The sequence below is a fragment of the Vigna unguiculata genome, chromosome 10 (assembly GCF_037176805.1).
Source record: "Vigna unguiculata cultivar grain cowpea cultivar isolate G323 ecotype 2 chromosome 10, ASM3717680v1, whole genome shotgun sequence".
NCBI classification, from domain to species: Eukaryota; Viridiplantae; Streptophyta; class Magnoliopsida; order Fabales; family Fabaceae; genus Vigna; species Vigna unguiculata.
In genome coordinates, this window is record NC_140801.1 from 13759465 (window position 1) to 13787343 (window position 27879).

General features: G+C 32.5%; 1 protein-coding gene across 15 annotated transcripts; it reads right to left on the minus strand.

The window, feature by feature from the left end:
* Window positions 1–8195: 8195 nt before the first annotated feature.
* On the minus strand, window positions 8196–14861 carry LOC114166837 (uncharacterized). Of its 15 annotated transcripts, none has more exons than XR_014985099.1 (7): window positions 14367–14860; window positions 14008–14119; window positions 13030–13418; window positions 10511–11509; window positions 10354–10432; window positions 8729–8798; window positions 8196–8660 (listed from the first exon to the last, which is right to left on the minus strand). XR_014985099.1 is itself a non-coding variant. In XM_085667675.1 (5 exons), the coding sequence occupies exons 1-5, from the start codon at window positions 14380–14382 to the stop codon at window positions 8793–8795; spliced, it is 315 nt and encodes a 104-aa protein (XP_085523801.1). In that variant the 5' UTR covers window positions 14383–14858; the 3' UTR covers window positions 8196–8792. The 15 variants fall into 15 exon arrangements, 4 of the variants coding, with proteins under 4 accessions (XP_085523801.1, XP_085523803.1, XP_085523802.1 ...); XR_014985100.1 differs by having other exon boundaries at window positions 10511–10588; window positions 14367–14858; XR_014985098.1 differs by having other exon boundaries at window positions 10354–11509; window positions 14052–14119.
* Window positions 14862–27879: the final 13018 nt, after the last annotated feature.

Genomic DNA, 27879 nt, shown 5'->3' on the forward strand with positions numbered 1-27879 from the left:
ATTTTGAATAAGCAGTGGAAATAACCTATTTTCTTTATCATTATTTTATCTCTTTTTATCTTTTTGAAAATTTATTTCTTTCCTTAATTATTATTATTTTCTATTTAATCTATTTTTTTTTGTTTATCTTTATCTTGTTTTATTTTATTTTATTTTATTTTGACTAACCCTTTTGTATATATTTTATAAGAACAAACTTGCTAGGAATCCATTTCATGTTCGTTAGGAGACGACTTAGGGTTGACTTTATCATTTTTATTTTGTTGGCTACTATCTTAGTAGTACTAAAGTTGCTATACTTTAGTATTATTAATTTGATCGCGTCAACGATAACTTTATCAAATTTGGCACCATTTTTGGGGAACATGATTGGAATTTTTATTATTTTGTTTCTTATTTTATTTTTCCTATTTTAGTTTTAGTTGTTTTTATCACTTACATTTTCTTTTTCTCTATTTTTGCTAACATTTATTCTATTTTATTTTGTTATTTTAATTTGGTAAATTTTAATTTTATTTTTTTATCAATTTTTATATAGTTTGTTGTAAAGGAATGCAAAATAATTTTTTGTTACAAAGTAATCAACAATACAATTTTCAATGGGATTATGATCAATATTTTCAACAACTTTCATTTCAACAGCCTTATGATCCATATTTTAGATTGTCTTTTTCAAATTATAGTTATCCTCCATCCTATAAGTAGCAATCTCATGATCCTTATGGTTACCAGCAACACCAACAACCCTATGTTCCACATCAACGGAGAAAACAACCTCAACAATATGTTATATCTAATGATTGAACATTAGAAAAACTTATGAAAATGATGGTCGAGTAGAATGTTGAAATGAAGAAAATGATGGAGGGCATGCTTATATGTTTATTGATGGACATATAAATTTTACTAAAGGTTTTGTTGAACCTGTTAATGATGTTGTAGCAAAGTCAACTACTTCAGGTGTATATTTTCTCACAATATGAGATTATGAGTAATATTGATGATCTTGTTAATCATATCATAATGCACCCGATGATGCTGAAATTGAGTTGAAACATACGCTCCGCGCATCAAGTTTGTTGATGTGAACAATGAAAATAAATTTTTCAATGGTGATCTTTGTTGACTTGGTTGCGAAACAAAAGGAAAGATTGTTGCAACATGAAAGTAGGTTAGATTTAAATTCATTTGATATCGTTGTTGATGCAAAATTTAAATTGCATGCATATTTATTTTCTATTTTTAGCATAAATAGAAACATTTTTATTAAAATTTTAAAAATATTTGTTTTTATTAAAAATAAACTTTTAAAAAATAATAAAATTTTATAAGGTGGCTTTTATTACATCATCCTTTCTCATATTTGGCTACAAAACTATGTGGGTTTGTTATGTAGTAATTTCAATGGGAGTTTTCCATTGCTCTTGCTTCTTTGCTTTCCATTTAACTTTTTCAATGACTTCATTTCGTCTAGATGCTATGTCTTAAACTTAATTAACTTATTACGTCGGTTACATTAGCATACCATTAAGTGTTTTTTCCTATCGTTCTGTCATAGTGTATCGATGGTGGTTGTCTCCTCCACATTGTAATATGTTTATGAAGCAATGATATTTGTGTTTGGAAAATTTGAGATTATTAAAATGCATTGAGTTCTCGCAAACAATTCCACTATTTCATCATTAAAAGCCATTACCCCTCTCAAAAAATCATGAGACGTTCTTTTTTATGAGCAAAAATTGTTTTATTTATATAAATAGAACACTTGATGTTCCTATTGACAATAACTCTCTATTGTGCAAAATCTTGATTTACCTCTTTTTGTTGTTATTCATTCATAGAATTCACAATATAATTTATAAACTCATATTTCTGACTGTTGTACTCAAAACAACTATAAATGACTTGTACACTAACTACCTACAACGGATAGTACATTTACTACCCCCAACGACTAACTCCTTAACTACTAATAAGACTCCAAGGACTAATTCATTTAAGTTTATTCTAAAACCAACAAAATTCTCCGTAAACTTAAATGTTTCTTATATCCTTCATCTTAGTTCCTTTGTTCTTTATCCTGGCTTTCCACATGAAATAACCCTTCTAACAATAGGCTTGTACCTTTCATGAATAGCCAAGTTCTTCGCTTTCTTCATGGATGACTCCTCTTTCATTGTAGTCTACTTGTTCTCTAATTTCTCCATAATCGACGTGATCTTCTCTTTGGCCAACTTATTCCTCTGTTTGGCCAACTTGTTCTTCTCTTTGGCGGACTTGTTCTTCATCAGGTTCATTGCTATCTTAGTAGCCAACTTGTTTATAACCAGATTCTTATCAATAGGCTAACCTCCTTTTAAGGGATTAGACAATTCTCACGTATTATTGCGCTCAATCGCATCTATCTCCTCATACATTGCAAGTCACCACTCCTCATCTTGCACCTTCAATGCAACTCTAAGATCCATCTCTACTTGCAATTGTTCTTGCAAACTTGAAACATTTTGTCCAAGTTGCAAGCGCTGCTTTTGCAAAGTTTGTTTTCTTATCTCTAAGCTTGCTTGCAGAATTAAATTATTCCTAACCTCCTTTTCAATTATCTGTTGCAAATCTCTTTTTCCAATCTCTAACTTTTGGATTACAAACTCTTCTTCTTCAAATTCTGAGCTACCCGAGATTTTCACATGCTCCGCCGAGCTATTTGAGTACTTCACTTGCTCCATCGACTTAATTGAACTATGTAGGCCCTACCAAGCTAACTAAGTTGGCCTCATGCTCCACCATGTTGTCTAGGGTCCATCACCTTGTCCAGGCTATCTGCATGTCTGACCAGCTTATGCAACCTACTTGATTGCCTTGTTGTCCTATCCATGCTACTTGACTATCTTGTCAAGTTATCAATGATACTTAGCCTTCTTGCTGAATTCTCCATGTTACTCGATCTTCTTGCCAAGTTCTCTACTTGCTTATGCTCAGTTATTGAGCTACATGCCACCATCTACATCTTTTGTGAGGTTGATTGTCTCTTCCTTTCTACTCTCAGATCAATAATTATTTGCAAAATGCCTGACCTTACCACAATTGAAACACTTGTCTGAGTAAATTTCTACATTATGGCCATATTTGCCAAACTTGAAGCACTCAACGTTTGAGTTGCTTGACTAAGCTCCTCTCCATTGACCTCATCCTCTTCAGCGCTAATTTTGTTAACTGGACTGTTCTTTATCTTGTTTTTGTCCTTGGCTTCTACCACCAGGATCACTTCCTCTACCTTAAGTGTTTTGTGTCTCTCATTCATTTAGAGTAGTTGATTAAGTGGCTCCGCCTTTTTCTTCTTCTTTTGTTACTCATGCGCTTCAAGAAACCCGACAAGCTCTTCAACCGTAAGCGTTGATAGGTCCTTGCGCTCCTTAATCGTACACACAACATTCTCAAAGTCATTTGTCAACGACCTCATGATCTTCTCCACAACTCGACTAGTGTACAATGTCTCTCCATTTCTAGCAAGTTGGTTCACCACGGTTTCAAATCGAGTTATGTACTTTGCTACTCCATCTGTCTCCTTCATCTTCATGGTCTCCAACTTGCCCCTAAGAGTTTGAAGTCGCACCTGCTTCACCCAGTCATCCCCCTTACCCACAACGGCTAGTACATTAACTTCTCACAACAATTAACTCATTAACTACCCACAATGGCTAACTCATTAACTACTGCCACTACAAGAAATATGGATATTATCTATGCCAAAAATTCGTAGGTAATGAGTAATATTCGTAGGTAATTTGATGTTATCTACGAATTGTCTACGAAGAAAATTTCGTAGGTAGAATGCTGGTAGGTAACTTTATCTACGAAATATATGTTCGTAGGTAACTTACCTACGAACGTTATTGATGAACGTTTGGCAAGTGAACCAATCGTTAACGTAGTAATAAAATATCGTTCTCTAGGATTGACTTGTTGAATACTAGATTCCTAATTTACGTAATTTTGAGCAAATGCGAATCAATATAATTGTGAGCATGAAATTTATAACAAAAACTTTAATCAATAGAAGAATCGTTAGAGGATTGATTTTGTACTTTTTCCTATAGAATTTACTCCTTTCCATCGATGCACGTAATGTAATCATCCACTTGAGTTTACTGATAGCTATTTTACCCTTAATCCCTTAGTAGGTAAAATCTATTTATTGAATTCGAACTCCCAATTCCTTAGGTCAATTTACAAAAATTCAATAAAATCATGAAAAATCAATAATAATCTCTATTGCAAACTAATTAGATATGCCCAATTTCCCAATTGTAACATAATCTAACCTGTCTTGTTTATAATCGCAAACAATCCCCAATTTCCCAATTGTGAAATTGCTCATAAATAAACGATAAAACCATAAACAAAGCACTGAGATGAAGAAGATTAACAAAACATCAAATTTAATGAGTGGAACCTATAATCCAAAGTCTTACATCAATCCTCCAACAAAGAGAAATTAGTTCTGTATAATGAAAAGAAAAACTCTAAACAATACACAAAGCAATAAACAAAATTAGATAGGAAGAAGAAGGATAGGTTTTTTTTTCGTGAACGCCTCCCTTTTATCTTTTCCCCCACGTTCTTCTTTGCTGAGATGATTTTCTCTCTCCTCTAACTATTTCCCCCGATCTCTCCTCTTTATATTTTCTTTTCCCTTTAAATCTTTGTGAGTCCACGTAATCTTTACGTTTCTCGCTAGAAAATCCACAGGTTGTGGAAAAATCCACAGGTCACCTATGGAACACTCTGTTTTGCGCATGATCTTCTGAAGCAAACTCCACAGGTCGTGGAAAAACCCACCAGGCACCTGTGGAACACCCTGTTTTGTATCCTCCAATCCGCTGCAAAAAACCACAGGTCGTGGAAAAATCTACCAGGCACTTGTGGAACAAACTGTTTTGAAACTCACATCTTTGAAGCCAAATCCACAAGTCGTGGAAGACTCCACCAGGCACTTGTGGAACATGTTGTTTTGTGTCTAACTTACTCCTTTCAGACCTATTTACACAAACAACGCACTAATCCAAATGTATGATCTGAAACTAGATAATGCATGATGAAATGAGTCCAATGATGCACAAATGAATAAAAATGCCCTAAACTAGTGCATGAATATACCTATATATGATATGCTCATCAAATTCTCCCAAGCTTAGACTTTTGCTTGTCCTTAGGCATAAAAAATGTAATGAAACAGCATAACAAATGCAAACAGAATGATGAGTTGGTATCTAATCTCAAATCTAAATTCATCTAAAAATATTTCAGATACACACATTCCACATATGTTGGGTCCATAAGTGCAATTCAATCAATGAGTAAAGACACAAGACACTAAGGAGGATAATCTTTGATGTGTTTTTAAAGTTCTCTGCAAAAGGATATCTTCTTAGGTTTCTAGCCTAGAAAACACTTACCTGCTAACTAACCATGGATCCTCCACTCAAATGCTTTGCACTTACCAAACCCAGTCTCAAAGGAGTGTCTCTTTTCCTAGTAACTAACCGTCTCAAAGGGATTTCCATTTCACTTATTATTATTTATTAATTATACTCTCCCTTTTTTTTTCTTTTCTTTTTTTTTATGTTGTGAAATTGACAAACATTTCTCTAGTAACCAAATGCAGTGAGTGTCACCTTAGAAACCTAAAAGAACCTCTTTATATCTATCACTCAAAAATTATCTTCCTTACATGTCAAGTGTCAAAACCTCTTCTTGTGTAGTGTGTGAGTTCCACAACAATTATCTAATGTGCTTCCAAAAATATAATTGAATAAACTTAGACTTGAGTTAGATTGATTTTTATGCTATGCAAATGAAATGCAACAACTAACATGCAAATGACCCTCCCAAGCTTATATGTTTACGTTGTCCTCAACATAAGCAAAAACAACTAAGAAAGGAAGGGAGAGACTCATAAAAATGTTAATGATGGTGGAACCGATGCATTGTTGTCGACGTTGAAAGTAGCTTTGCTTGTGACGTGACGAGGTTGTTGCTGCTTTAAAATTGGAAAAGTCTGCAACCTATGGCAAAGTATTAATAACTCGCAACTTCTCATCTAGAAACACCTCTAAAATAGGTTGAACATCATGGTCATCCTCATTAAACTTCAACCTTGAAAGGTAATCAGTTATCAAATGTTGTTTCTCTTGCTTATCTCGGATTTCCATGTCAAACTCTTGCACTAAGAGAATCCAATGAATTGATCGTGGCTTGATGTCCTTCGATGTCTCTACACCTCCACCTTGACTCTTGTTTAGGTCTATTCTTCTTGTAGTACTGAACAATGGCTTGAGAACTTCTAGTTGATATTCACAATGTACCACTTCTTCATCACTCACTTCTTCACTCAACTCCCTTGTTTACATTCTAGATAACAAAGTTCTCTCTAGTGGATTTTTCCTCACATGATTATCAATTTTCTCTAACACAAGAGACTCAATTATTTCAGCCTAAAAACAATCCTTCTTGTCCACCTTGTGCTTTACTGCTTCATTTATGGAGAATGTGACTTTATCATCAACTACTCTTAACATCAACTCACCTTGTTGCACATCTATCAATGCTCTTTCCGTGGCTAAAAATGGCCTTCCCAATATAATTGGGACTTTAGCATCTTCTTCTATGTCAAGAACCACAAAATCCACTACAAAGATAAATTTATCAACCTTTACTAAGACACCCTCTACTACTCCATAAGGATAAGCCACTGAATGATCTACTAATTGGAGAGTTATCATAGTGGGCTTCACTTCTCCAATACCCAACCTTTTAAAAATGGATAAAGGCATCAAATTAATGCTTGCTCCAAGATCACACAATGCGTTGCTCACCACTATATTTCCAATCTCACATGGAATCACAAAGCTTCCTGGATCCTTCAACTTGGGAGGTAACTTTTGTTTAATTATTGCACTACACTCCGCTGTAAGCATTATGGTTTCATCTTCTTGAAGCTTCCTTTTCTTAGACAACAAGTCCTTCATAAATCTAGCATAGCTTGACATTTTCTCCAATGCCTCCGCAAATGGGATATTAATGTGGAGCTTCTTAAAGACATCAAGAAATCTTGCAAATTGCTTCTCTTGATCTTTCTTCTTCAACCTTTGAGGGTTAGGATCCTCTAAACCTGCACCTCCAAATTGATTCTACTGGATGACTTGTAATAGTGCAGGCTTAATTTCAAAATTGTTGGCTTGAATAGGAGGTCTCACAATGCTCCCTTGGTAATTATTTGTATTTGGCACCGAGTAGTCAAGCAGAGTCCTCCTCATAGGTTGTTCCTCGGCCATTGTTGAAATATGCTTTTTCTTATCAATTGATGGCCCTGCTTTTCTCTCTTACTTCTTCTTTCTTGCTATACTCCTATTGCGTCTAGCAGTACGTACAATTTCTGGGTCAAAAAGCAAGATTTTTTTCTACAATTGTACCTCGCATCAACAACTTAAAGACACAAGATTCTAACAATAAAAATGACGCGAAAACAAATTAACAACAAACAAGATAATTAAAAAGAAAAAACAAAAAACTGAAAACGCAAACAATTTTAACTACCTAAAAATTAAAACTCAAATCTCAAGCAAATTAGATCACTAATATCAACAGAAAAATCAATCCCCAACAACGACGCCAAAAACTTGATGAACGTTTGGCAAGTGAACCAATCGTTAACGTAGTAATAAAACATCGTCCTCTAAGATTGACTTGTTGAATAATAGATTCCTAATTTACATAATTTTGAGCAAATGCGAATTAATATAATTGCAAGCATGAAATTTATAACAAAAACTTTAATCAATAGAAGAATTGTTAGAGGATTAATTTCGTACTTTTTCCTATAGAATTCTACTCCTTTCCATCGATGCACGTAATGTAATCATCCACTTGAGTTTACTGAGTTATTTTACCCCTAATCTCTTAGTAGGTAAAATCTATTTATTGAATTCGAACTCTCAATTCCTTAGGTCAGTTTACAAAAATTCAATAAAATCATGAAAAATCAATAATCGTCTCTATTGCTAACTAATTAGATATGCCCAATTTTCCAATTATAACATAATCTATCCTGTCTTGTTTATAATCGCAAACAATCCCCAATTTTCCAATTGTGAAATTGCTCATAAATAAACGATAAAACCATAAACAAAGCACTGAGATGAAGAACATTAACAAAACATCAAATTTAAAGAGTAGAACCTATAATCTGAAGTCTTACATCAATCCTCCAACAAAGAGAAATTTGTTATGCATAATGAAAAGAAAAACTCTAAACGGTACCTAAAACAACAGACGAAAATAGAGAGAAAGAAGAAGGAAAGTTTTTTTTTTTTCGTGAACGCCTCCCTTTTATCTTTTCCCCCACGTTCTTTGCTGTGATGATTTTCTCTCTCCTCTAACTATTTCCCCCTATCTATCCTCTTTATATTTTCTTTTCCTTTTAAATCTTTGTGAGTCCACGTAATCTTTAAGTTTCTCCCTAGAAAATCCACAGGTTGTGGAAAAACCCATAGGTCACCTATGGAACACTCTGTTTTTCGCATGATCTTCTGAAGCAAACTCCATAGGTCGTAGAAAATCCACCAGGCACATGTGGAACACCCTGTTTTGTATCCTCCAATTCACTGCAAAAAACCACAGGTCATGGAAAAATCCATCAGGCACCTGTGGAACAAATTGTTTTGAAACTCACATCTTTGAAGCCAAATCCACCAGACACTTGTGGAACATGTTGTTTTGTGTCTAACTTAGTTCCTTCATACCTGTTTACACAAACAACGCATCAATCCAAATGTATGATCCAAAACTAGATAATGCATGATGAAATGAGTCCAATAATGCACAAATGAATAAAAATGTCCTAAACTAATGCATGAATATACCTATATATTATATGCTCATCCTACGAAATCACAGCGTCAGAAATTATCTACGAAAACTGTTCGTGAAAAAAAATATTTGAATTACCTACAAAAGATTTTGTAAGTAATTTACCTGCGAAGATTTTTGTAAATAAATTACCTACGAAGATTTTCTTGGATAACTTAAGTATAAAAGAATTGAAAAACATTTTGAATTCGTGGAACGATATATAGACCTCAATGCAATAGTTAACAATATATTATTCTTAACTTAGTGGTAGAGCATTTGTCTAATCTTCAAAGGGTCACGAGATCAAACCCACTTCGACCATTTTTTTATTAGCACTATAATTAAAATATCCAAAGGGGAAAAAACATCTAACAACTAACTATCTCAAGTAATAAAAGTTTCAATCATGGATTAACATTCACCCAACATATGATAATCAAAAACACTCACTCTGCTTCCTTTATGAAACCTAGGAAAATAGGTAATATCAAATAAATAAAATCCTGAGAGTAGTATGAGTTCAACAAGTTTCATATAAAAAATTAGAAAACTACTAGAATGAAATAAATGCTAAAGAGACTAATCCGACAAGTTTTAAATGATGAAACAATATTTAGGAAAATCATAACAGATCAAAATGAAAACTTATACTAAAATTAGAATGGCAAGTTTACAATACTATTGAGCTATGCAAAAATTAGAAGACTACTAGAATGAAATAAATGCTAAAGAGACTAATCCAACAAGTTTTAAATGATGAAACCATATTCAGGAAAATCATAACAGATCAAAATGACAACTTATACTAAAATTTACTATTCAAAACTAGAATTTAAAAACTATTCTAATAACTAGCAACTAGAATGAGTATGCAAAACTAAGACATGGCTAACACTATTAGGATTAACTAGAAATAACTAAACAAGTTTGAATGCATCAAATTAAACTACTTATACATGTATTTACGGATATAAATTTGAATTGCACAAATACATTATATGCCTAGAAGTATACCACTGAAACAGAATCAAAGAATAAAATCTAAAATTGACAGTAAAGAAGTCTAAACAATTATGGTTTATTTCTTATCCTCTTTCAGGTACAGTGTGTGCGTGGGTTGAGTTTTGAAGGAAAATTTTTGGTTTGTGTGAGCCAAGTAATGTAGTATTATGAGAAATTAAGAATAACTCAATTTGTCTTTTAGTGAGTACGTAAGTCATGTATTGCAATGAAGGTTCACTCACATGGCAACTATATATATATGAAGAGAGAGAGAGAGGATCTGCATATTATTCTGCTGGGATGAAGGAACCATGAATTTGGAGTTGGAGATAGAGAAATTAACAATCTACAGACAACTACATAGTAGTGAAGCTAATTTCATCTATTGAACATTAGTCAACTATTCAACAATGACAATACCTCAAAACAGGCTAACATTAATACCTCAACAACCTTTAGAGACTTCTTCAGCCTTTTGGGCTCATTCTGGATAGATTGTAAGATGCCAATTCCATATTGGATGCTCGCAAAAAAAAAATCTAATGATTAATAACATGACCCTTAAGAGTTTTATATGTGCACATGTATATTAAATAATTACCTCTTAGAAGACAACACGAGCTTTGCATCATGATCATTTTCAACATTGTAGCCGAACCAACAATATTCTTCTCCACATCTGCAATATAGTCAACCAACAATATTGTCTTGTATGGATTTAGATATCAAGAATTACTTAGATATTGTTCTGGTCAAGAAAAGTGCCAGATAATTCTTAACCAAAAACAAAAAGAAAGAAATATTTTTAACCATAGCTTAAGACTTGCTTAGGTCAAAAAAATCTCGGTCCCTTGACCATGGGAGTAATTCTCTTATTTATATCATAATTAGTTACAAAATATTGATCCCCAAGATTCACCAAATAATAACTAAAAGAAAACCCCTTATCTAATTCTAAAATATTTCTTAAAAATAACAACATCTCTCAGAAACAAAATTATCTTCTACTCCTAAAATATTTAAGGATATAACAACCTCATTAACTCCTAAAAACGACACCAAACACAGAACTTAATTCAGTTAATATTCTCCCTCGGTCTGCAACCGAATCACTCCTCTGGTCCAGTACATAGCTCTCCAAATTTTGCACGGTCTCATCTTCAAAACGAGGCGAGCAGAATTTGTCTTGTCAACAACCACTCCTCACCACTTTCCATAAAATCATCATTACTCCCTATCTTCACGCTCCACAATTTCAACCTTTTAAATTAATTTAATCAACTGTTTATAAACCGAGCTCTCACTCCTGCAAATATCAAAACTCCAAAGCAAATAATGACTCGTTTATAAACCGAGCTCTCACTCCTGCAAACACCAAAACTCCAAAGCAAATAATAACTCGTTTATAAACCGAGCTCTCAATCCTACCAACTCGTTTATAAAACGAGCTCTCACTCCTGCAAACACCAAAACTCCAAAGCAAATAATAACTCGTTTATAAACCGAGCTCTCACTCCTGCAAACACCAAAACTCCAAAGCAAATAATAACTCGTTTATAAACCGAGCTCTCAGTCCTGTTCATAAACCAAGCCCCTCATCCTGCAAACACCAAATTAAAGAAAATAGAACTCCTTTTAACCTCGAGTGTACAAACTCGTAATTTTATCATCAAGTGTATAAACTCGTAATTTTATCATCGAGTGTATAAACTCGGAAATTTATCATCGAGTGTATAAACTCGTAATTTTATCATCAAGTGTATAAACTCGGAATTTACATCAAGTGTATAAACTTGGAATTTACATCGAGTGTATAAACTTGGAATTTACATCGAGTGTATAAACTCGGAATTTACATCAAGTGTATAAACTCGGAATTTACATCGAGTGTATAAACTCGGAATTTACATCGAGTGTATAAACTTAGAATTTACATCGAGTGTATAAACTCGGAATAGAACTCATAGGTTCTTTAAACCTCAAGCACATAGGCTCTTTCATCTTATTTCCAATGAAGCCAATCTTCATTGATTTAAACATGATGAATGAACTTTTAATATATCTACGAAATTCCCGTTAATAATTCACATAACATCCCATGTATATATATGACAATTGTAATATTTATATATAAAACATTTTATAAATTTCTTAATTTTAATTAAATAATTTTCACTTTAAGCTGATTAAAATAACATACTATTATAAAATAATTACGTTTGTTATTTAAATAAAGTAACACCAGAACACATTTATATCTAGTAACAATAAATTTATTTTAAAGATAACTAGTAATATTTACTATAATACTCACATTTTAACATATGTATCAAAATCTTAGTTTATATATTTAAACAATCTTATTTTATAATTCTAGCACCATATAAAATAATTATATTGATATTTTGAAACAACTTTACGGTAGATTAAATCTCCCTAAATTGTTAAGAATATTTTCTTAAAACTCCTCTAAATATAAAATACTTCGCACTAAAAGTTATTTATTTAATAATATTAAATAAAATATTAATGAGAAACATACATTTTAATATAAATAACACAACACATATTTCATTTAATAATTCAAAGGCAAACTTTAATGTAAAAGTCATTTAGTTTTATGCATTGAAAAGGACGACGAGTAATTAATTCATAAAACTTGTATTATTCATTAATTTCACTATTTTGCTCTTTTTCTAATAAAATGGTTAAAAATAAAAGGAAGAATCGATAATAATAATTCTTTTATATAAATATATTTTACTATCTTTTAGCAAATCAATTTATTATTCCTGTACACCCAATTAAGATTACATTATCCGACTATATATTTAAGTTAAAACAACATAACAATGTATATTTTATAAATTACAAAAATAATATTTTTTTATTAATCATTCTAGCTTTTTATTTTTAGTGCCCTAAAGAAATCATTTAATCAAATTTGTAAAACTATTAAATTTATACTTGTGACCCCTACATAATACAAGAAGAGTAGAATGATTTATGATTGTGATCAGGAAATTGTTTAGATTTTCTGGTTTGTAATTTTTGTCCAATTTTCTTTTTTTTTTATATCAAAAAATAGCAACATACTTGGAACTTTGGGTTTTTTCGTACCTGTATCGAGAAAGAGCGTAAGCTTCAATCGCAATGAATAATTGTTGATCTGTAAGTAGAAACTGAGCATAGAATGATCATCTTCTCATGATTTGCATATGTCAAAAGTTTCTTGTGAGTATTGCAGAGGCGTAATCTGCTACTGCATGTTTTCATTGAGTTTTTTCAGTTGCTTTTGATGATGAAGGACTTCCTCCAGCCGACGATGGGTATCCTCGGTCTCCTTCCGAAGTATCTCCCTTTCTTTGAGTGTTTCTTCCCTTAAGAGTCGTAGATCTTCTTCTGCCTTCTTGCGCGATTCATCTCTATTTTTTGTTGTAGCGTTTATTATTGAAATTTGGTGGAGTTGGGATCGAGTTTTACCGAGCCCCACGGTGGGCGCCAATGTTCTGGTCAAGAAAAGTGCCAGATAATTCTTAACCAAAAACAAAAAGAAAGAAATATTTTTAACCATAGCTTAAGACTTGCTTAGGTCAAAAAAATCTCTGTCCCTTGACCATGGGAGTAATTCTCTTATTTATATCATAATTAGTTACAAAATATTGATCCCAAGATTCACCAAATAATAACTAAAAGAAAACCCCTTATCTAGGACTGCAACCGAATCACTCCTCTGGTCCAGTACAGATATCATAAAAGGAAACTACTCTTTCATTAGTGATTTAGAAAAAGCAAGCCACTAAACTTTACATATCTAATTAAAAGAAAGTAAAAACATGTTGTCCCATGCATTTAGTAATTGTTTCAGAAAATTAAATTTAAAATACAACTTTTTCCCAAATTTCAACCAATAAGCATTTTTCTCATCCCATCGAGAAGTTTAATTCAACACACCAAGAACAAAGATATAGCACATGCAAACACACCAAGAATTCTTCTCATCCTATGGAGAACCAAGGGCATAAATTTCAAATTCTTAAAAAAAGGTGACAGTTTTTAGTTTTGTTCTCAATGGGGAATCTTATCTGTTAGCAGTACTTGTGCTTTGAAGCAAAACCGTATAGTGTCACGTCATCTCTTACGAGGATTTGGAGATTTATCTTTTTCTTCCAAAACCCCTGAACTTTGAACTGATATAACCTGATCAAGACTGGAAACAAGAATTCATCAATCAACAAATGGCTTTTATATTTTGCCTAAAGCAATTATATTAAAACATCAAACACAACTTCGAAATTAATTCCACAGAAATTGGATATATCATCACCGTAAAAGGTAATAGAATCAAATTAATGGAATTTAACATAAAATTCAAATTAAAATCTTCCAAGGCTATGTCATGTGCGTTAATGTAAGATCTAATTAAAATCTAGTGACCAAGATTCACCCAAACTTACTTGCAGACCACCACATACAATCCCTTTCACCATCATGTTAACTAGGATATGGAAGACGAGGGCATGGGAGCAGACCACATGAGTGCCATCAACAATATGCACATGACCTTCACAGTGACAAGGCGCACTAAGAAGGGCGTGTTGTCGAATTCGAGCACAACGTCAACATTAGTTGAGATAGCGCCCGTCTCCTCTACACACGATGGCTGACATTCGAGAGGTAGCGGGCGAAGAGGATCTTGGTGGCAGGTTTGGAGAACGCGAGGCTACTCGTGCTCAAGGTTGGCAGAGAAAGCAAGTAACTCCAAAGAAGGATTGAGCGATTTGGGGGTTTAGGGTTTTCAGACACCTTGGCTTTGCGGACCGAACATTAGTCCTGTTGCTGTCGATGAAGTCACTTTGTGTGGGTCGATGAAGGTCGACGTGAGCTGTTGTGCGGGATGTTAGTAGAAAGAGGCTCTAGAATGGAAAACTTATTCACTTCTTGTTGTGATTATTCATGCCATAAGCAATACAATTTATAGGCTTTACAATTTTCGTCCGTTGTACTCCCAACGGCTATAAACGACTAGTACATTAACTACCCAACGGTTAGTGCATTAACTATTCAACGGCTAGTACATTAACCATCCAATGACTAGTACATTAACCACCCAACGGCTAATACATTTAAGTTTATTAAAATAAAAACCCAACAAAACTCCCCCGTAAACTTAAATGTTTCTTTTATCCTCCATCCCGATCAGTTTCTTGCAGTTATTGAACAACACAGTCGGTAGTGGTTTTGTAAACAAATCTGCAACTTGATCTCGGCTTCCCACATGCACCAGCTCCACATTACCTTCCTTTACCTGTTCTCGGATGAAATGAAAACGCACATCAATGTGCTTGCTCCTTTCATGGTTGACCAGATTCTTCGCCAACTCAATGGCCGACTTGTTGTCCACTCGTATCACAATACCTTCTTGTTTCATCTCTAGTTTTCTTAGAAGATTTCTAAGCCATACCGCATGACATACACACCATGATGCTGCAACATACTCAGCTTCACATGTTGATAATGTTACTATGGGTTGCTTCTTTGAAAGCCAAGTGAACGCTGTGTGGCCCATGAAAAATACATACCCAGATGTGCTTTTCCGGTCGTCTACATCTCCGCACCAATCACTATCTGAGTACCCTACAAGTTCGTAGTTGTCTGACTTAGTATAGTATAGTCTGAGTGATATTGTTCCTCGAATATACCTTAGTATTCGCTTCAGAACCTTCCAATGATTGTAGCTCGGCTCCTCCATATACCGACTTACTATACCAACACTTAGTAGTAAGTCTGGCCTTGTACTCATCAGATAGCGAAGGCTTCCAACCAAGCTTCGGTACTTGTTGGCATCAACTCGGTCTCCTCCATCAAACTTCGAGAGTTTTGTACCCGGTTCCATTGGGGTCAAAACCGGGTTGCAGTTTGTCATCTTGAACTTGTTCAAGATCTCCTCGGCATACCTTTCTTGGGACACAAAAATCCCTTTCTCACCCTGATTGACTTCCAAGCCAAGGAAGTACTCCATCAATCCCATGTCTGTCATCTCAAACTCCTTTGTCATTATGTCCTTGAATTCTTGAATCATCTCAGCATTGTTCCCCATGAATATAAGGTCATCTACATAAAGAGCAACAAACATTACATCACCTTTACTTTTCTTTATGTACAGAGCATGTTCATATGGACATTGCTCATATCCTTTCTTCTTGAAGTACTTGTCAATGCGGTAATTCCATGCCCGAGGAGCTTGCTTCAACCCATAAAGCGCTTTCTTCAATCTTAGTACTTTCTTCTCTTCTCCTCTTCTCATGTATCCCAGTGGTTGTTCAACATAAACTTCTTCCTCCAGGATTCCATTCAGAAATGCTGACTTCACGTCCATCTGATAGATCGACCATTTGTGCTGAGCTGCCATTGAAATTAGCAACCGAATTGTCTCCATTCTAGTGACTGGCGCAAACACCTCAGCATAGTCAATTCCCTCCTTTTGTTTATAGCCCTTAGCAACAAGTCGGGCTTTGTAACGCTCTATTTCACCTTGAGCATTCATCTTCTTCTTATATACCCATTTCACACCAATGGGTCGAGCTCTTGTTGGGGGATTGGACAACTCCCACGTGTTATTGCGCTCAATTGCATCGATCTCCTCATCCATTGCAAGTCTCCACTTCTCATCTTGCACCGCCTCCTCAAAGGTTATGTTCTCAGAACCTACCAAAAGACAAACAACATGTACCTGTTCAGTAGACTCATACAATTCTTGTATGGTTCGTATTCTGGGTCGTCGGGGTTCATCTTCATCGTCAGTGGTTTCAAAATTTTCTGTAGCCGATGGTATAGCAATTGAAGGGCTAGTATCTCCACTCATCTCTTCAACTGAGTTGTTCCAACTCCACTCATTGGCTTCACCTACTCGAACATCACGACTTACTATCACTTTTTGGTTTATTGGGTCTAACAATTTGTAGGCTTTTGTCATCTCATCATACCCAATAAACACATACTTCTTGCACTTATCCTCGAGTTTCGTTCTTTGCTGACTTGGTACGTGGGCATATGCTACACTGCCAAACACCTTGAGATGAGACACACTCGGCTTTTGTCCACTCCATACTTCTTGTGGTGTCTTTTCGTTCAACCTTGCATGTGGACACCTATTTTGTATATAAATGGCACATTGTACAGCTTCTGCCCAAAACTCCTTTGGCATATTCTTACTCTTCATCATGGACCGAACCATATCAAGAATAGTTCGGTTTTTCCTCTCAGCTAAATCATTCTGTTGTGGTGAGTATGAGACTGTCAAAAATCTTCTTATGTCGTGCTCATCACAGTACTTCATGAACTCTGTTGATGTGAACTCGCCTCCCCTATCAGACCGAACAGCCTTAATGTGTTTGTTTGTCTCCTTCTCCACCATCACTCTAAACTTCTTGAACACCTTGAACACCTCAGACTTTTCCTTCAAGAAGTAGACCCATGTCTTTCGTGAAAAATCATCTACAAAAGAAATAAAGTATCTCTTACCACTGAACGATTCAGGAGTAATTGGTCAACACACGTCGGTATGAATTAGGCCCAGTTGTTCCTTTGCTTGGTACTTGGCATTTCTTGGAAACGAAGTCCTCGATTGTTTGCCGAGTATACATTCTTCACACAATTTACTTTTGAACTCCATGCTTGGCAACCCATGCACCATACCTTTTTTCACCAATTCCATCAACCCGTCAAAATGTAAGTGACCAAACCGGAAGTGCCACATCATTGTCTCATCCTGGACATCAAGTTTCAAACACTTCTCTTGTATGATCTTTAATTCCAACTTATACATTCGATTTTTCTTCATCTCTACACGAGCAATCAAACGTCCAAGTTTGTCCTTCAAGTTTAGTACTCAATCTTTCATCAAAACCGAGTAACCCTTTTCCATCAACTGTCCCATGCTAAAAATGTTACTTTTGAGATCAGGTACATAGTACACGTCTCGAATTTCCCCAACTCGACCATCCTTCTGCAAGTACCAGATCGTTCCTCGACCTTTTACCGCAACCTTTGAATCATCTCCAAAAGACACATCCCTAGCTTCTACTTTTGCTAAGTCTTTAAAGAAGTGCTCATCTCCGCACATGTGGTTGCTTGCACCTGTGTCAAGGTACCACACCGAGTTGGTTGAACTTCTTTGTTATCCTGTCAAGTTGTTCAATTGCATATCCTCGGCTATTAACATCATCAACAACCCTTCATTCTCTTCAACATCTTCTGTGAGAAAATTGGTCGTCACTTCCTTCTTACTTTCAGATCGACACTCTTTTGCAAAGTGCCCAACTTTACCACAATTGTAACACCTATCCGAGTTACAATCCTTTGCATAGTGACCGTACTTGCCACACTTGTAGCACTCAACGTTTGAGTTGCTCACCCGACCTCCTCTCCATGAACCGCGACCTCTTCCGCGCCAATTTTGGGTGTTGGTATGTTCTCTCTCTCCTTCCTGTCTGTCTCGACCTCGGCCACTGCGACCGTTTCCTCTACCTCCCCGGCCTCTTCCTCTGCTTTGAGTGTTCTGAGTATAAAACGCCTTTTTCTCCTGGAAATTTGTCTTTGCTTGGAGTGCTTGGCCAAAGTAGTCTTCCTTCGTCTTTCTTCTTCTTTGTTCATACGCTTCCAAGGACCCAGCGAGCTCCTCCACCGTGAGTTTTGAGAGGTATTTGGATTCCTCTATGGAACACACAATGTTGTCAAAGTCAATTGTCAATGACCTCAAAATTTTCTTCACAACTCGGTTTGCAGGCAACGGCTCCCCATTCTTGCCGAGTTGGTTTGCTACCGTCTCCACCCGAGATATGAACTCGGTTACCCCTTCGTTCTCCTTCATCAGCAGCCTCTCAAACTCTCCTCTGAGAGCTTGAAGACGAACCTGTTTCACACGGTCATCTCCCTTATATGTTTTCTCCAGGATCTCCCACGCCTCTTTTGAAGTCGTAGCGTTTGCTAACTTCTCAAGGCCTGCATCGTCCACAGCTCGGTACAATGCATACATAGCTTTCCTGTCTTTGACTCGTGTTTTTCTCAATGAAGCAATCTGGGCGACTGTCTGTTCATCAGAATCCTCTGGCTCTTCGAAGCCACTTTCAACTACATCCCATACGTCTTGGGATCCGAGGTAGGCCTTCATCTGCATGCTCCACTTATTGTAGTTGGCTTTTTGTGTCAACTGGGGTAAGGACATATTGTTGGCCATCACTCTCTCACTATTTGTTTCACTGAGACACTCGGACAACTGACTCTCTCTAACACTCAAGAACAACCTAGCTTTCTCTAGCTCTCTGGCTGTCTACCTGGCTCTGATACCACTTTGTTAGTAGAAAGAGGCTCTAGAATGGAAAACTTATTCACTTCTTGTTGTGATTATTCATGCCATAAGCAATACAATTTATAGGCTTTACAATTTTCGTCCGTTGTACTCCCAACAGCTATAAACGACTAGTACATTAACTACCCAACGACTAGTGCATTAACTATTCAACGGCTAGTACATTAACCACCCAACGACTAGTACATTAACCACCCAACAGCTAATACATTTAAGTTTATTAAAATAAAAACCCAACACGGGATACGGGCCAAGTTGTTGCGTTGCTGCAATGGAGGCACGGTCCAATGCCAATGGAGGTTTTGAGTGAGGGTGGATGTTTCGAGTGATGTCGATGGAGGTCCAAGTTACTGACTTGGAAAAAAAATGCCTAGATAAATATTAGTTACAATGTCTCTAATTTAAAAAATTATATTTTTAATAAAAGATAATATAATTTTTAGGCTTAATTACTCGGATCATACCCATTTTGATTCGAAAATTTCAAAATGGTACCCAGTTTGAACTTTGTCTCAATTTAGTACCCAATTTTGATTATTGCATCAATGTAGTACCCTCCGTTAAGTCTTCACAAACGTCGTTAACTACCTTGCCACGTGTCAGCCTCTGGATTTTTTAATTTTTTTTTTAATTTTTTTTAAAAAATTTTAAATTTTTATTTTATTTTTTAATTTATTTTTTAATTTTTGTTTAAATTTTTTTTTTGCCACGTGTCAAATCCTTGATGTGACACGTGGCATTGTCAGTGACACGTGGCAAGGTATCGCCACGTGGCAAGGTACTTGACAAGTGTCATTGTCTTCATTTCAACTTAGTCCTCATATATGTCTATTTGTTTCAATTTAGTACCCATATATGTTTATTTGTTTCAATTTAGTACCCCATTTTTTTGTTTGAATTTTATCTGAATATTTTTTTACAAAATAGAGAAATATTGTGTCTCCCTTAAGATCAAATTTATTATTTATATAAATGTTATATTTATATTTGTTATTAAAAATGACTTACAAATATGTTATTCATGACTTTTACCATTAACTTTAATATAAATTTCAATACTTAATTTTATAATTGTAGGTAACTCTTTTTTTAAATAATTTTTATAATTTTTTATGATATTTATTATCTACACTAAATTTTGTAAGTAATGTTTCGTAGAAAAAATTTCTAACAAAGTCTTTCATGTTTATATACAAAATTTTCGTCAATAATTTTTTTTATCTTTATTCATGAACGTTTACTTTATCTACGACCAATTTTTTTAAATAAAATAAATTATTTACGAAAAATTTCGTAAATAATTTTTTATAAATAATATAACCAATTTTTTTTAATGTATTAAGACTCTAACGACTAATTTATTTAAATCCTGTATGACCCCTAATTTTATATCAGATATTGTTATTTTGTATTAATATGTGAAGAATTATAAATATTTAATTACTACTACATCACTATAGACAACCTTCGCATATCCTACAACATATACTATAGGGTGTTAGAGATTATACTAAGCCACTTTTACACATAAGCGTGCAACTCTTCCATCATATTCCTACAAGACACCTTCGTACAAAAGTAACCCAAATTCCTATAAGACATCATTGTAGAAAAGTTAGTGTATAATGTACACATAATGTTTAATCTCATATTAGAGTTAAAGGCAATTCACAATATAAAAATGAAGATAAACTTCACCTTACAAATCGATTTTATAGGGTTGCGTTAGGTTTAAAATTTACTTTTAACGACTTTCCTTCCCTCTCTATTTACTTTGGCAACCCGCCAAAACATTATGCAGAAGACTTCAACTTGCATCACTGTTGGGAGGGTGAGGATCTTTTCTTCCCATGAATGTATGCATATATGTTATTTGCGCCAGGGTCCACATCATTTATCTCTTCTCTTCCATCTACTTGTTTGCTTGTTTTTTAGCACTCCCTTAATGTTGGTTCTAACCTGCATTTCATATGTAGAACACAAAGTCCTTCCCTTGCGTAAAAATTGTGAAGACTTCTACCCATAATTATACTAATTTTAGGAGTTTACTGTCTTTGTAACCTTGTAATAATACTAAAGAGTTTACCATTTATTAGGTATCTTCTATACAACATGTTTACTTGTAATTCCAAATCCTCTCATTATTTGCATTGTTTAGATCACTTAACTATCCACTACTAAAAATTTTTATATTTTATGCAATTTTTTGTTTAAATTTATTATAAAACTTTTTAAGAAATGATTTTTTTACTATTTTTCCTAATAGTTTAAATTTGTAGAAAATTCTTTCTGAATAATTATTTCTTAAAAATATATAAAATTAAAATATTTCTTACAAAATTTTCTGCATAATGCAAAATAATTTGTAAAAAATTGATAACAATCTTACAAATTATTATTCATAACAAAGTTTAAAAGTATTTTCTAAGAAAACTTTTATAAAAGAAAATTGGGAAAAATTGTATGCTTTTTTAACCGTGTACTTCATAATTTGACCTTTCGAATTTTCCAATAAACTAAAAGATTTTTATGTTTTCTTTTTCTTTCTTATGAATACCTATAAAAGATGAAAATAAAATCAATAATAATTTTTTTTTACAATTAGTTTATTGGTAAGTTATTTATATTACGTTCTTGGAAAGCTTATATTTTGTTAGAAAATAATTACTGAAATAATACTATTAATAATAAAATTATTATAATAATTAGAAAAATAATAATATTGACATGTGTATGAATCAAAGAATATTGATCAGAGTCTCAATAATGTTTATAACAATAATAAATAAGAGATAAAAAAATAAATGAGATAAGGAGTACAAATAGCCTGAGTTGAAACACGCATAGTGCTATCCTTAGAGAGAAAATGTCGCACTACACATGGCAATACAAATACACAGTTGTATGTGTTTCAAATCATATGTGTTTCTCTCCCAAGATACAACAACCCATCAGATCGATCGAGTGTGCAACAAAGGATCTCCAAACTTTATGAACACCATTGTTTTAAAAGATAATATAGAGAAGAAAAGAAGAACACTTATGAGAGAACTCTAATATTTGTTTGTCTTAGTTGTTGTATTTTCTTCCATGACTATGTGATATTTATGAGTAGAAAATAGAAACACAAGAATAAATTGTAATAAAAAGATATAGTCGTTAACCATAAATAGTATTAACCCATAAAATTAAAAAATTCATAAAAATATAAATAACAATAAAACTTTTATTTTAATTATTTACTTTTTAAATTATATTAAAATATTTTAAACATATTTAATCATGCACGTGTTCTGATAAGCCAGTAATGTTAAATAAATAAAATTGAATAAAATAGATTAATTCAGTAAAATCCAAAATTCTATCCATTTATAGCTAATGTTTTGTCATAAAATATCCTTGTCATTTTGTTTTGTTTTTATTAATTATATAAATTTCCAAAAATAATTAAGAAAAATAAAACGAAATAAAAAAAAATTGTACTTATTCACATCAAAACACATTCTAAACATTGGGTGAGTTGTGTCCACAAACCTAAATATCGCCTGTAACTTTCATATAATTTGTACGACTTAAGAACGATGACAAAAAAGTCCTTTTGTTCACATACAAACACGTTCTCCACATTGACCAAGTTGTGTCCATAAATATTCACCCAAAAACTTAATTTAGAATAGGAACGTTCTCCCAACGGTGTTCTTAATGTCTTTTGTCTTACTCTTAGATAATGTAGAATTATCGACTGTACCTAAATATGACACACGCTAAAAAAATTGTTAAATTTACGAAGTAAAAACAGAAACAATAATTTGAAAATGAAAAAAAAATCTTGAATTTAAATTTTCTGTTAAATTTTACTATATTGTTTATTTTTAGAATATATTTATGTATATTAATTTTAAAGTTTTAAATAACTACAAAAATACAACTTAGTAAAATAACTATAATTTTTAAATAAGTAAAATATTATTAAAAAAACTTGTATTTTCTATCAATTTTATTTTAATTTTTTTAAAATACTTATAAATTTTATTCATGAAACGATTATTTGTAGGAAATTTCTACTAATTTTTTTTTAAATATTTTATATAAAATATTTTTTATAATAAATTTTATAAAAAATGTTTACAAATTTTATAAAAATAATTATTCATGAATAAATTTTTTAGAAAAAATAGTAGAAAGAAATATTGTTTTTAAATTTTTTTAATAAATTTGAATAAAAATTATGTAATATAAGAATTTTTATCGGTGATCTAGTAAAAAATTGACTCAATAAACATGCAATAAAATACAACCTATGATTCAAATTCTTGTCGGTATAAACATCCACGTGTAAAAAATAAGAATACCTCCACAAATGAAATCTCTCGGAAGACAGAAAAACGAGATACATTGTTTTTTGTTTTTTTTCATATCACATTATTGTACTATTTCCCAACCACTTTGGTATATTTTTGGGTATAAAGAGTGGTAGAAGAGAGAGTGATGAAGAGCAGAGAAATATGGCAGCAGCAACAGAAACTGCAGGTGGCATCATTGATGTGCCTGGATCTGCTAATTATTGTCTTAGTTGTCGTATTTTTTTCCATGTATATTTATGAGTAGAAAATAAAAATATAAAAATATATTGTAATAAAAAAATATAGTCCTTAATTAATAAAATTAAAAAATTCATAAAAATATAAGTAACAATAAAACTTTTATTTTAATTATTTAATTTTTAAATTATATTAAAATATTTCAAATATATTTAACCATGTACACATTCTGATAAATTCTTACTGTATCAAAAAGTAGTTGAGAAAAAAAAAATCCATATCTGCCTAACAAATTTAAAATAAATTTGAACATACTATTCAATTAAATAAACAATCGATTAGATAAACCAGGAATGTTAAATAAATAAAATTGAATAAAATAGATTAATTCAGTAAAATCCGAAATTCTACCCGTTTATAGCTAATGTTTTGTCATAAAATATCTGTCATTTTGTTTTGTTTTTATTAATTATATAAATTTCCAAAAAGAATTAAGAAAAAGAAAACGAAATAAAAAAAATTTACTTATCCACATCAAAATTCATTCGTATTGTTTACATTCTGTTTTATAAAGTGGAGATGTCTATCACACTCGACCTGAATAATTTTAAATTTACTATTTTGTAGGTTAGTTACAACCACACACAAAATTAATTTTAATGCAAAATTAATGTTTATTAAATTCAAGTTTCAGTTTATGCATTACAGGACACCTATTATTAATTTTTAAAATTATTATTTAATATCGTTGGTTACACAAACTAAAATATTTAATTTTTATAAAAAATAAGTTATTAAAACGTCGATTAAATTTTACTGTCTGAGCCCGCTCTAATTTTGTTGCATGAGCCCTACGTGGCTAACAATAGACTTAATAAAAAATTTTAAGTCATTTTTATTTATGTTAGTTAAATCCATGTTATTGTTATATTATTTAGTCATTCTCTACTATTTTATTTCTATTAAATGATGATGTAAGTTATATTTTATTTTAAAAATTATTAACTAGACATTAGAGTGGGCTTAACCCACTTTAAAATATATGACTATCTTGTCTTTATATAAGGATGGACTAGACCGTCTCCTACAGCGTCCCATTTTTTGCCTTCACTTTTTTATGGAAGCTAATTTGTCGCATTCTTAATCCATTATTATTTTTTTCATTAATATCAAATATTTGTTATTAAAATAGATCCACTATCAAATACTTTTGAAAATAAAATAGATACGAGTATTTTTTAAACCCTCATACTAACGAGGCAAGTATAGTATCACAGTATCCATACTCGTGGATACCCATATCCGCTATACTCTAATTTAAATTAAAAAAAATGCTTAAAACATTAACACATTGATTCTGAATGGGTTATTTTTTACCAACTGGTTTTACAAAATCTTCATTTCTTTGTAAACTGTCATTCAATCATGTTTAAATGGGTTATATGGATTTTGTTTGAAATTTATGAATGTTATATATTTTATTTTATTTCAATTTATAGTTAAAATATTTTATTAAATATTTTAATTTGTTTTTTTTAAATACCCATGGGTACTCGTAGATATCCATGTATATTAATGAAATATGTGGTTACCGGCATAACGGATACCTGCACCGATATGAGGACCGGCACGGGATGAATATTTATCCAAGGGGTTGGGTACATGAGAATTATTACTCGTACCCTACCTGGCCCATTGACGAATGAGTGAATCGATTAAAGTTTCACGAAACTCTTGTTTTGTTGAAGGACATGCTTTCTGATGGAAATACACTACCTAGTCATTATGAGGCTAAGAAAATTCTTTGTCCAATGGAAATGGAATATAAAAGATACATGCATATTCAACGATTGCATATTATACAAGAAAGAGTTTAAAGGTTTGAAAAAATGTCTCAAGTATAGGTTATGAAGTTACAAGTAGAAAAACAATAGTGAAGAGAGTAGTCAAGAGATAGAAAAGGATGGACCCCTGTTAAAGTTGTTTGGTACCTTCCGATCATACCCAGACTTAAGTGTTTGTTTGTGAACCCAAAAGAAGCTAAAAACCTTTGATGACATGCATAGAGATGATGTGATGGACTACTTCGTAATCCGACTAATTTTATGCAATGGAAAAGCATTAATCATGAATCCTTTTGGTAGTTTAAATACCAACGACAGGTTTTGGCCTATTATATTATTTATTTACAACTTATCTCTTGGATTGTGCATGAAGAGTGGAGTTGTCAAAGTGGGTCACCAACCCACCCACATATAAAGGGTCACACTATTCTTTTGAATTTGGGTTGGGTTGGACTATTTTTTTTTTTAGCCAAAATATTGGGTTGGCAAATGCAAACCTAAAATTTTTGTAATTTTGGTTTGTATTTAAGGTTGAACATTATTTTTGATTGTATTTGGATTGTATTGAAGTTTATTTAGATTTTAATCACAATTATAATTTATTTTTTTGGGACTAAGAAAAATATTATTATTTTTTTAATTAAGTGAGCTACTGAGCCAACTCATTTAACCCACCAACCTGTGGTGGGCCGAGTTGGGTAGCCCATTTTTACAACTCTAATGAAGAGAAAGTACATGATGTTGTCTGTGATGATCTCTGGTCCAAGACAAAAGGTAGACAATATATCTTTGGCATCTCATCAATTAGGTATATAATTTTGTATTGTATGCATCCTCCTAATTGATGAAGTATTATTTATCTTTCAAAAGTTTTTTTATGTTTTTCTCATGGAGAATTTTTAAATACATTTTATATATACATTTTATAGCAATGTCAGTATTGCTAAGATAGTAGTCAACAAAATAGAAAGGATAAAGTAACCCAAAGTCGTCTCCCAACGAACACAGAATTGATTTTTAACAAGTTAGTTCTTATAAAATCTATACAAAACGGTTAGTCAAATAAAATAATAAAAATGTGGGAGGATTAAGATAAAATGATAAAATAAGATAGAAACAATAGTAAAGAAAATAGATTGATTCCATTGCTTTTTCAAAATAGATTCATCATCGGTTATCTAAAGATTATTGCTCAATTAATTATTGTCGCATATTTACAAATTAATCAAGGTAAAGTCTCAATTAATTTGTTGGCATTCTCACTTTTAACCAAAGTACAATCTCAATTAAAAGTGAGAACTTTTAGATTATCCACAGTAAATTCAATCAAAGTACAGTCTCAATCAAATTTTACTATGCCTAATCATATCTATTCTTTAATCTCCTCACCAAATAAAAAGCTTAATTAATCAAAGTAAAGTCCCGATTAATTTTCGTTAGAGTAAATACCTTTAACCAAAGTAAAGTCTCAATTATTGATAAAAACTCATTTAATCACATGAAAGTTTCTAAACAAAATCAAAGTAAAGTCTCAATTAGATTTAAAAACCCTTGAAATCATATGATCAACATGCATATAGATTTGAAATCATTACTTTCTACGTGATTCAAAGATAAAAGACATAGATGAATTAAAACCTCAACAATAATAGAAAGAACAAAGAAATTAATTGATCTAACCTCAGAATCCAATTAAGAATTTACAATGGAATCAACCGAAGAAATTTAGAACTCCATGAATGCAAAATAGAAGAACGGAGAGAGAGAGAAATTTAGAACTTCAAAATCCCGAGCTTGTTTTTTCTTCTGCTTTCCCTTGGTCTCTTTATATAGGACTTGGAATAGGCTTTTCGGTTGTTAAAACCTCTCAAATATATTTTAAAATAAAGATAAATATTATTTATCTTTATAGTGATTTTAAAAATATTTGGAGAAATAATTAGTTTTAAAAATATTTAACAAACATAGTTGGTTAATAATTTATGATGTAATTAAATAAATAAATAATTTAAAGATATCTAATAAATTATCACCAAATAATATTTGTATTAATTTTCTAAATAACCCATTTTCAATCCTATAGTCCAATTTTGCAGAGACATCCAAAAATATCAATATTTGCAATTAAACCCCTCTCCTTTGACTAGAGTTGAGTGCTGCTTTGACCAATTGACCTGTTGACCTGTTTGACTGTGCAATAGCAGATTGACACGTG